The 12,309-nt window shown below is 44.2% G+C and overlaps 1 protein-coding gene across 1 annotated transcript; it reads right to left on the minus strand.

The window, feature by feature from the left end:
- Positions 1–212: 212 nt before the first annotated feature.
- Positions 213–8,185, minus strand: LOC306962401 (ankyrin repeat and SOCS box protein 2-like; the record flags this gene model as incomplete). Its single annotated transcript, XM_079555521.1, has 10 exons — positions 213–479; positions 2,845–2,998; positions 3,993–4,407; positions 4,503–4,625; positions 5,205–5,376; positions 6,551–6,796; positions 6,903–7,058; positions 7,230–7,399; positions 7,478–7,588; positions 7,902–8,185. 10 exons carry the CDS (start codon positions 8,183–8,185, stop codon positions 286–288), a joined length of 2,025 nt encoding a protein of 674 aa, XP_079411647.1. The 3' UTR covers positions 213–285.
- Positions 8,186–12,309: the final 4,124 nt, after the last annotated feature.

Genomic DNA, 12,309 nt, shown 5'->3' on the forward strand with positions numbered 1-12,309 from the left:
CTGTATATTGAGCTTCGTACAAAAAGTATAAAAACTAGAGACAAAAAATGTGCATTACAAAATACATTTTCTTTTACTCTCTCTGTAGCCCAGTTGAGCATTAAACCTTTGATGTCACAAATGTTTAATCCATAAGATGGTTAAAGATGCTAAAAATTGTTTACAGTTTCTTCGCCTCAAAATGCAAAGAAACTGTCAATTTCTTGACCTCCAGTGTCTCACTTGAGAATGAAAATGTCGACCTAAATGTAAAAATGCTGCACCTCTCCTGGTTTCCTTCAGCTTTTAAATGCAGAGCTGGTGAGAGAACTGGTGGTACTCGGGGTACTCCAGGCCCTCTGGATCGGGGTCCTCGGGGGGCAGCTGGTGCTGGACAAAGCGCATCAGAGCGGGAGGCAGCGGCAGACGCTTCAGCCGCTGTTTGCTGACCAGAGAGAGGATCCTGAGCCTGCAGAGGTGCAGGAGCGGCCGAGGAGGAGCTGGGAGAGGTGAGAGAAAAGGCATTTAGTCCAGGGATAAAGGCGGAATAGCCCTGGTGTTTGGCTCCATCAATTGATAAAATGATATAATAGACTTGGGTCTATGCGTGGGTGAAGTTATGTACACAATACTATATTAAAAAATGGATTCTTCTAAACTAAATCGATACTAAAAGTGGTATTGAAGCTAGATATTTATTTGAGCGAGGGATGCACCGATACCACTTTTTCTGAAACCGATACAAGTAAGAGTACTTTGATTTAAGTACTTGCTGATACCAAATACTGATATGAGTACAAGGCATTATCTTCAACATCCTGACTTTTTCACAGCAGATTGGTTGGTAGTTAGTTAATTTACTTATCATACTTTTACTTTTACTCAATCATTTTTATTTTTATTGCACTGTTTTATTGTACAGAACAGCTCGTGTCCAAAAGCTCCTCAATGTCAGTGCTTTATTTATTTATGTATTTTTATTTTTAACAATAGTATAGAGTCGGTTATTTACTGCAGCTAAATGGTCTCTTTTCTCCTTTACTTCATTGTAGATTTCCTCGTGTGTTTGTAGCAACTTAGCGAGTAGCCAACAGCATTTTGATTGTTCTGCTGCAGCTCATTTCCGCCCTATATGGACATGCTGGATCTCTTTAATTTGGATTTTCTGAGGACTTTTTAGTTACTGAGTTAGTTTTTCAAAATGAATAAGCCCCTGGGCATAAAACGGCAAAAGAATCGCCAGAATTGTTAGCCGCTAGTTAGCAGCTTTAGCCTGTATGTTGTAAACACTGCAGACGCTGCAGCACTAACAACATTTAGCTCTGGTTAAATCCAGCACAGACTCTGATTTAGGAAGTGTCGTCTGTAATAAAGTCAGCTCTATGTGGAATATTGTATTTGCACTAAAGAATTCTCCAGTTTGTTGCTATTTTCTCTCTTCAGCTGAGAGCTGCGTACCATAGGAGCGCCGGCCGCACGTCAAGTAGTATCGGTTTCTGATATCGGGACCTCATTAATGAGTAGGTTAAACCACCAAGTACAGTATAAGCATTTGACTGTCAGTATCACTGCTGAAAATGCAAAACAGTTAGAGAGAAAATGGTAAATCTGAATAAATTATTATATTGTTTAGTGTTTGTTCTGCAATGTAGATAATACAGTGCAGAAGTACAAAGACAAGAGTTTCCTACAGCAAATATAGTATACACATTAAAAAGTGGATTTTTTTTTTTTGCCGTGGTATCAAAATTGGTATCGAGAGTCGAGTTTTATTTTCAGTATCTGCTCGAACCAAACTCAAATGAATCAGATTTGTTTATTTGCCATAACATGCTGTTTGCGAGCAGCGTAACTCTTGGGACTCAGCGGAAGTGCCATTCAATAATGATTCACGGATGGCGGACGTGAAAGCCGACGAGTTTTTCCAATCGACGATAAATGACCAAATATGACAGGAGGTGAGGTTTGTGATGTATATTCCTGTTCGAATATTAGTACAGAATCGCTAATAACACCGCAACAAAGACACACGTCCGCCCTTCGCTGATTGGTTGATTTGCTTCCTGTTTGCTTGTGTTTGTCCACCTCAGAACGCAGTTGATGTCACGGTCATCATACTCAATTTGAGTGGCCACTCCTGGTTTTTGCATCTGTACAATGGTAAATGTTTTCAACTTATATAGTGGTGACTTTACAAAGTTTACTTGCATGCGTGTTGTTTGTTTTGTTTTTTAAAGAAAGGAAGGAAAGGACTTTATTCGTATTTTGTTCAAAGTTTAGCTAATTTTACTTTATCTTGATTGTTCTTTACCCAAATAGATTTTTTTTTTGCTTGCCCTCATAGACTTTTGGGGTTTAATGACTAGCTTATGTTTCATGTTGCGCAAATAGCTTGTAAATATACCTTCAGACGATGACAATAAAGACCCCTGATGCCCCTACCCGACCGCGGATAAGCAGGCTGATAATAATATAGTCCTGTATGGACTATGAGGAAAGGTGCGAGTTAATCCCTTGTCTTCTGCAAATAACATCCACAACTTCTCTGAGAGCTGTTTTTGATTATGTTCTTCATCACTGCCATCTTTCACACTGTTGGAAAATCTTGAGAGACAACTGAAGACATTCTGGGGTTGACATGGTTTGTGTGACAGAGGCCTAAGGTTTTGAGTGACTTGTAACATTGGGGTGATGGCGGGTCATGGCGCTACATGACACTGGTGTAAACTCTCTTTCGTGCTTATTTTTTTCCCTTAATCCCAGCTCCTGTTTGAAATCGGCACCGGGAGCACTGTCGGCCTCCATGACTGTGAACATTGTTCCTCAGGCTAAAACGGCTGCATTCTTAAGTGCTGTGATGGTCACCTGCTTTGTCCTTGATGCGGCTCCAGTCTGAATAACTGTCCAAGTGCTCCAGGAGGCGGGAGCACAGAGTCACATGACCCACGTAGTCCAATAGGAGGTCCACGATCGGCCCGACCCAGCAGCTCACCGTCGGGGAGGACACCATCTCGCAGAACTGTCAATCAAATCACAAACACGGATTTCAAAGATAAAGAAGCTTGTTTCATTGTTTGGTTGTTGATGTTTCTGGTCAGTGATAGAGTGGCTGGCATGCTGATGTACCAATTATGTACCAATGTGCCTTGAAGCAATGATGAAAGGATAAGGAAAGTGATCGCTGCAAGAAAAATCCCTGTTCAGAATGAGGACTACCTATTGTGGTGTTATCTGTCGGTCAAAGGCTTGATTCAACCTGTCAACCTTCATCCCTGGTTCCAGAAGGCCTACTTATTGATCTAAATTAATTTGTTGAAGTGCTAATACTTGTTTTTTGTACTGTTTCAATGTAGTGCAATTGCAGAGAAATATATATTTAATCTACTGGTGTTGATCATGTTTCGGCCGCGAGGAGAGTTCAGCGCCAGAGTGGGACCATCGGCGTGTTCTCTTGTGTGTTCAACTCACATTGAGATAAATACAGAGTGTAGTTTGTCCTGTGAGTGCTGAAGAGGGATGAAGTACATTCAGGCATGATGTACAGGAAGAGATGATGAGGCTGAGCACTCACACCACGCCTTAGTCGGCCTCTTTTTACTAAGCGACGCCCTCTGATGCAGCATGTGTGTGCACGCAAGTTATAAGCCTCGTCTAAACCAACGCTTTTGCGCCAGGTGAAAGATCGGGCCCTATGATGATTTCTCCACTGGCACATCATTTTACTTACCCACTGAGATCAAGGTCAAATAGACTTATATCAAGAAAAATAATGAGTATAAGTCTTGTTTTATTTATATATATATACAGAAACCAAATCACAAAATAATTATAATATAATAATAACGGGTTGGCTGTGTGAGTGTTTGCACCTCGGAGAAAACAACTATGGATGGGAAAAGGCTCGAGCAGTGGCTAAGTGTGCTTGTCTGCGGTGGCTGACAAGAAGAAACCAGCGAGAGTGAGAGTGAGAATGTGTGTAAAAAAAATGTGTGGAATCCTGGGCTCGTGTGTACCTCCAGCGTGCGCGTCTTGTCCTCTGACTGGCCGGTAAGCGGGGGGTGCGTCTTGTCCCCGAGGGGGCAGTTGAAACACGGCTCAGCCTTCAGCCCGTTGTCCAGCAGCAGCTTGAGCAGCGGAGGGTCCCGGGCCGCGAACATGAGCAGGGGGGGGAATGAGGTGCTCAGGGTGGGCACAGACACGTTCACGTCGGCCCCGTGCTCCAAGAGGAGGGTGACCGTCTTTATCGCGCCCTGACGAGAGGCCACCATCAGGGGCGGCAGCGTGTCCAGGTTTGTAGCCGCTCCGTGGGACAATAGCAGCCGAACTGCGTCCAGGTTCACGTTGGCCACGCTGAAGTACAGAGAGGTGCGGCGCCGGTCCTCGTACAGGCTGCTGCGCTCCTCACTCAGCATCGCGTTTGGGTCAAACCTGGAAAACATAATGAGGCAGTGTATGCAGCAGTGGTTTATTAAAGGCAGTACAATCATGGCAGGATTAGTCTGGTCAAGTGTTTGTGTTCAGACCCTGCGTCGAGGAGCATCTCCAGCACGTTGTCTTGGTTCCTCTCGGCCGCCATGTGCAGAGGGCTGATGCCGCAGCGACGCACTCTCGCCTTACTGGTCTTTGGGATCAGCATCGACACGATTCTGTGGAGAGACACAAACCGATCATTCATGTTAAGTTGATAAATGGGCAGCTTTACTTTATTAACTGCCCAACCAAAAAAAAGCTGCTTCAAAATAACATGGCACACGCTCTAATATTTAGTTGCACCATCTTGAGCTTTGATTAGAGCACGCATTCGCTGTGGCATTGTTTCAATAAGTGTCTCAAGATCTTGTATTGATGTTGATAGGAGAGCGTGACCACCGCGCAAAGCCTTCTCCAGCACATCCCAAAGATTCTCAAGGAGGTTAAGATCTGGATTCTGTGTCAGCTAATCCATGTGTAAAAAATTATGTCACTACTGTTTCCCAACGTGAGCCCGGTGAATCCTGGATTTGTCATCTTGGAATGTGCCCCTTTCATCAGGGAAGAAGAAATCCACTGATGGAATAACCTGGTCATTCAGGATATTCAGCTCAGCGGCTGAGCTCATTCTTTGGGCTCATAATGTTGCTTAACCTGGACCTGAATAACTGCAGCAAACCGAGGTGGTGACTGATGTGTGGTCGGGTAGTGTAAATAAGTTAGAAAGGCTATTCTCAAGCTATTGTCAGCCGTACATCTCGTTGCCGTTCTGGGCGGCGATGTGCAGCGGCAGCAGCCCACGCCGCCCCGTCCTGTTGGCATCTGCATTCTGTGACAGCAGCAGCTCAACCACCTGCTCTTTACGGTTCTTAGTAGCTTCCATCAGCGCTGTGTTCCCGTCCGCCGCCTGAGTGTTGATGTCCCCTCCTGTACGTGAATACACAGGAGCAAAGAATTAAAAAAATATTCTCCCAATAAAAATAACTTGGATTCCCTAGCAACCTCAGATTAAATTGAAGCATTTCTCAACAAAAACTCTTAATTAAACGTCAGCCTGATTAATCCCCAAATTCTTTTAGTAGAGTCATTAGCCCGGCTGAACGGAGGAACTCTGCATACTGGAATTGGACACTGAGGACTGGAGGGTCTGTGATCTTGGCCCGTCTGCTCAGGGACTCCCTTCGGCCCTGGGTCTATAGCTTGTCCGTCCATGGGAGTGGATCTCTCCTTCTGTGGTTCTCCCCGAGGTTTCTCAGTTTTCCCCGTGGGTTTTGAGTTTTTCCTCGCTGTGCTGGAGAGTCTAAGGACAGGGGACACCCATGCCACTCGTCGCCACCTGCTGCCGATGCTTTTTGAACATTATGTTTGCCTGGATACTTCATTCGCCTGAACTTTTTGTTTTTATATGTATTGCTCTTTTTTTATTGCCTTAATGTTCTGTGCAGCCCTGTGAGGCAACTCCTGTTGTGATATTGGGCTATACAAAACTATTGATTGATTGATTAGGCCATTGAATGATCTCTCTGGTTCCTCCAGGTAAACTAGCACATCATTTGCAAACATTGCCACCTTGTGTTTAGTTCCTACCATTGTAATTCCTTTAATTTGGGGGCTTTGTCTTAATAAATGTCCAAGAGGTTCTATAAATTCCTTCTGTGGACCCACCACCGGCAGGAGGAGCCATAAGGGACTGGTACAACCCGGAAACGGAAAAGTGGAAGAAAATGGATGGCTGGATGGGTTCTATAAATAATGCAAATAGAAATGGTGAAATTGGGCAACCCTGCCTGCTTTCTCTTTCCAACGTGAAAGAGTCAGAGAGATGACCATTAACCTTTATCTGTGCCACTGTTTTTGAATACAAAGATTGGATCACATTTATAAACCTTCCATGAAATCCAAAATTGAAGGCCTTTTCTGCATCTAGACCAACCACTAAAGCACAAGTTTTCTCCCTTATTACATGGTCAATAATATTGATATAGTCCTTCTTATATCGTCCATTGTCTGTCTCGGTTGTATAAATCCCGTCTGATCTAAATTGATTATCTCTGGTTGAATATTTGATCTCTATGTAACTTGCCGGGCATCTGTTACTGACCGTGTTGGATGAGGAAGCGCAGAGTGTCGATGCTGCCGTATTGAGCTGCCGTGAACAGCGGTGTGATGCCATAAATGTTGGTTGCGTTGATTTTGGCTCCGGCTTTGAGCAGCATCTCACAGATCTCCACATTGTTCGTGACCACAGCTTCATGCAGAGCCGTCCAGCCATGGTTACAGTGAAGGTTCACCGCGGCCTTGTAGTTCAGCAGCATGGCCACGAGGGCGGCGTTATTGTGCTCACAGGCTGAGGGACACAGGGCAGGGGCACAAGAGGAGCTTTATTTATTGTTTGTTTAGGGTCTGTGATGTGATTCATAACAATTACAAACATTCTGAAATCTCAGCCTTACCTTTGTACAGAGGCGTCTCTTTGTCGTTGTTTGATGTGTCTGGATCAGCTCCGTTGTCCAGCAGGATTACGGCACAGTCCAAATTGTCCTTGGACACCGCGACATGTAGCGCAGTCTCCCCGCGGTCTGTGCGCTTGTTCACCATCCCGGGCTGGACTATGGAGACATCAGGCTCACATAATAATAGAAAGACAACAAGAAGAAGAAAAATAGAAAAGAAAAGGCATTTTTGGGCCATGCTCATTTAGCCTGGCTGTGAGAGTCTTCCGCGTTTCATTGCAGTGTCACAAATTTGCATCAGTGATTTGGGGTGATGCTTGTAGTCACCTGAGATGAGGGCCCGGAGACACGCCTGCTGTCCGAACCACGCGGCCTGGTGGATGGGCAACCAGCCCGGTTTACTGGGCAGCATCAGGTTAGTCCCTGGAGCGAGAGCCAAGGCCTTCACTCGAGCAGCGTCACCCACACGTATGGCCTGGAATATGGCCTCCTCTTCCCTGGGAAGGACACAGTCAAACATCTAAAAAAAGCAATGTGACAAACTGCAAGTGTTTCGGCTCCTAAGAGGTACTCACTCGTCCGGTTCTGGCCCGACATACACCAGCGTCTCGTCCATCTTCCTGTAGGCCACCATCCTCTTCCCTGATCCGGTCATGAAGCGGCTGATCGTCCCGTCAAACGTCTTACTGGAGAAAAAACATATAGAAACATTACGACTTCTGACTTAAGCTTGACAATATGATCATGGTTTCAGTGATTTCAGTTTTGAGCTAAAATGTGTTTGTCTACAAGGAAAAACCTGTCCTGTGCATTTGTGCCACTGCAGCAACATGTCCAGAGCAATGTACAAAAAATGACATTGCTACAATACTAACCTCAAGTGGCGAAATAGAACTCCAGAATACATACACATACATTTTCTGTAAAATTTTGCATGTAACAGAAACGCAGCCTCCTCATGCTTAGTTATTACTTTAGTGTTAGTTTTGCAGTTCTTACGGGTCTGGTGGTTTGGCATTGGGCGGGTTGGGTGAGCTGTAGAGAGCAGGCCCTGGAGGATTATGGGAGTTGGGGTTCTCCGTGGCAACAGCCGCGCTCTGGTTTCGGGCGGTCTGGGGTGGTCTGACTTGGGGGGGTGGTGGTCTTTCTTGAGAGACTTGAGGGAGTGGGGCGTCCATTTGGTGGACTTCGTCCAGACTGCGCTCTATGGCCAGCTGCAGGAGTTGATCGTCGCTGAGATTACTGTACAGAGAGTAGTCCTCGAAGGCGAGAGTAGATGCCATGATGACCACCAGGGGGCAGAAATCTGGCAAATCAAGTTTTGACATGATTAAAAATGTTTTTTTTTTACATACACCAATGAGAAGTGCTTTCTATGTCATTGATGTTCTACATACAGAAATACAGAACTTGTCTTCCTAAAATAGCTACTTCACTGCTGTAAGAATATGACTACATTACAAGTGAAAGTTAGAAAGACATGGCATAAGCACTTTTTTTTTAACCTGCATCACAATATTTCGCCATCCAGATACGAATGACAATATAGCAAAGTTCTAAAAGTTACAAAACCAGGCATGAAAACGTGTCGGGGTGAAAAGGGTGAGAAGGATATTACCCCTATTGGGGGGTCCGAGAGCATGCTCCCCCGGAAGACATTTTTAAAAATTCCATATCCATCAATCTGATACTATGATCGATTTACTGTTAGAAAGGAGCGACACAAGTTAGGCTACATTAGTTGGCTGTTAAATTGATGTTGTTAGTGCATAATATGCTGCTTGTTTTATATGAATCGTTCCGAGCTAGCTGTTAGCTCCTCGCGGCTAATAGCTTGTTAGCTCCGGGAGAAAACCACTCGGCTACGACCCATAGATGAAATTTGAGCAATAAACTTCTGAATTAACAAGCCCGGCTCAGTGTATGATCATTGTTAAACTGTTCTTTATGTAGATGGTGGTTTTATTGACTTTATTTGTGCATATGTTTCATTTTCATGTGATAACTGGAGCTTTAGCTTGTAGCATTAGCTTTCTCCGGAGGGAATGCTATCAGGGCATCATCAAGGCCCAAACACATTCCCAGCACAGATCCCACCATGGACATAAGTTTTCTTGTTACTGGTTTTAATACTGGGTGTTGCTGAGGAGCAATATTTGGTAACTCGGCTGGTGACAAAAGCTCGGAGGCGTCTCTAGGAGGTGGGGGCGTTCCTAGGAGGACTCAGGCAAACCTACACCTAAAATGGCTGCCATCTGAGTTTTTACAGATTACTCAAACATATGTGAATGACCCAAGGCAACACTCCAGGCATGTTTTCAATGAGGGAATTGACATAATAACATGATGTAAAGCTTGAAAAAGTCGTATAATATCCCTTCAATGAACAGGAACGGCGGGCTTAGATGTCATTTGTCTTCCTGTTACGACAATCTTCTGAGTGCCCGTTTCAGCAGGTTTCTGTCATGCTAATGATGCTGGAACTAAACCCAGTATAAATCAATAGGCAGGTTATTAGCAGTGATCAGCTGAGACTAGGACCGTTCAGACTGAAACTCAATGTGTCAGGTAGGTCGTTAAGGACTAGAACAACAAAGACTATTAAACCACAAAGATGTTTACCTACAGGTGAGAGAACCTGTTCATAGAGGGGAGGGACTTAGCCTAGCGAAAACTTCTCCACATGGTTTTAAGCATCTGCAGCTCTTATGTGAAGAAGCAGTTCATATTTCACAGTTTTAGAGCTGCAACAGAGAAAGTCCCATCACTTTCAGTCCTACACTTGGGGCGAGGAACCTCCAGCAACCTCATGGAAGTTATGCAAGTGACCTCATTACTGACCTACTTATCCAATCACTCCAAGTCCCTGGTTTCGGTTTCGAATGACTGCTCCCTAATGGTCCTCCCAGTACTACCACCAACCAGGTTACTAAATCAGCAGTAAGTCTCTTGCCCCACTTTTATTGAGCCCAAACCTAAATCCAGAATTAGCCTTACTTACCGTGAAGTCCAGGAGGTCTGGGTGAAGGGTTGAGTTGGTCTTGATAAGATAGAGCTTTAAAAACAAAAGCCTAAATATCGATGATAAATGATTTCAAAGGCTGAGCTTAGTCTGTTGCCTTTGACGGGATACATAAGTGTGTTCATGTGGCTGTGGTACTTTGAAAGCCAGAGAGAGAGAGAGAGAGAGAGAGAGAGAGAGAGAGCGCGAGTGAGGGGGCACATTGAGGTATATTATTAGCTCAGTTGACCTTCTTGGCCCACTGTTGCTTCAGTGTCCTTAGAGTGGACTTATTACTTATTAAATATGTTTGTGTTGTCTAGCCACTGTGGTGTCCATCTACTCATAGGAAGCAAAAAATATATGCCTGTTTTGCAATTGGCTCTGGCTCTGCCATACTATCCCCTGTCCATTCCACGCAGGAATTAGTCTGGTCACGGAGCAATTGGAGCAGTTTGTCAGATTGTCAGTGAAATAAACCAATTAGCGGACGTGATGACAGTTGTAGTCCAAGTCACAAAATATGAAGTGAATATTCACCTTATTCCGGACGTTCGCGTGGGCGCCACCATGAATTGTGCCCGCCCCGTTTCTCCCATCTGTTAATATGGGACTGGAGAAGTCCAAATAAAATCAGTTACTACACAAAAACAAAGCTGTTTTTCGGCCGCGCTGAGAAACGGTGCAGTGTTGACATGTTGGTCCAAATGAACATTGGACATTTTACACATGACATCCATGATTAGTTTTGGCTAATGTTAATGTTAATTGAACTAACAATATTGTGGCGCAGCGAGTGACGTAACCTTGTCATTTCTCTGTGACGGTCCCGATTGGTTCGGCTCGGCCTGAGCCGCCAATCAACAACTTGTTTCGCGCAGAAAGAAGGTGGGTGTGGTTTATCAGGCTACCGTAGTAGACACAATTATTCATTAAATGTGCATGCGAGTCGGGCATAAACATTGTCGAATGCCACACAACATGGCGGCCGCTGCTGTGGATCGACAAATGGAAACCCATATATTCACCTTATTCCGCAGGCTCGCGTGGGCGCCGCCATGAACAGTGCTCTGTTAACATGGGACTTGTTATGGTAAACATTGAGACCATCTTAAATAAAACCAGAGAGAAGTTGTCATGAATCAAGCGTGCAGGTTTATTTGACATATGCATATGGAGATACACCGAGTACCTGGATACAAGAAGCTCTGAAGAACAGTTCACAGCTCACAGTATTTATACACACAGACAGCACAATGATCACACGATTATGGAATGCCCCAATGATGTAATGGGTCAGATTGACCTAAGACATTCAGAGACACTGACGAAATGTATAAGACAAACATCGCCACTGCAAGGATACAAACACCCTGTCTCCAATTCTAGATGTCCTGACCCCGGCTAAGCAGATGCCAAGCAGGTGTCCTTTAGCTGTACAAGGGTTACAATGCGTACTTGCCAGTTGTCCATAAAACATAAGTAATATGATTACAATAAACATATAATAATATACAGTTGGATTTCCATAACAGACTGGAGAAGTCCACATAAAATCAGTTACTACACGAAAACAAAGCCGTTTTTCGGCCGCGCTGAGAAACGGTGCATTGTTGACATGTTGGTGCAAATGAACATTGGCCATTTTACACAAATCAATCGACTAAACATCAGATTTGAGCAGAGAATATTTTGCCTCGTTCTTTGTTTAAATGAACGGGGTTTGCGCTCGACCGGAAGTGTCTGTACAACGGAAGTGCCGAGACAGCAAAAAGTGGCAAAAGTGGGCGGGGCGGAATAAGGTGAATAGCCTGCGCGCCGGCGGCAAAAAAGGGCGGCTGGGCGTTCTGGGTAATGGAGTCTTTTCGAAGTGAAATTGAATTTCGGTTAATGTTAAGGGACTATTTTTTATCATTACGTTGAAAAATTAAATCGCAAAGCTTTTTTCCTAAACTCATTACTTTGTTTTATACAATTTACATTAGCCTTTGTCGGACTTTACACGTTAGAAAATGATTGAGCTTACACAGATAGTGTTAGCTAACGCTAGCTATGAAGTTCTATGTGTACAAGTCAAGGTTAAACTAACTATATATCAACCGTAATGTATTATGTATTACATGTATTACCGTTGGCATCTTTATTTGGTTTAAAAATAACAAAAAATATGCAACACTTACGAATTGATGGTCGGCCACAAAGATACAGCTCCGGAGGGCGTCATGGAGAGCACCGACACCGAAGCCCGCGAATTCGGTTACGTTCACGTGAACTGGGGAACTCGTTTTCTCCAGCTGGAAGTCCGTTGTTAGTTGTTCCCAAAGATATTACACATTATTCCTAGTTCTATGTCGGACAGTGGGGATTTTTATTTCATCAGAAAACTGTCTTTCATCACCAGTTATC

Source organism: Gobius niger, assembly GCF_951799975.1.
Source record: "Gobius niger genome assembly, chromosome: 4".
NCBI lineage: Eukaryota > Metazoa > Chordata > Actinopteri > Gobiiformes > Gobiidae > Gobius > Gobius niger.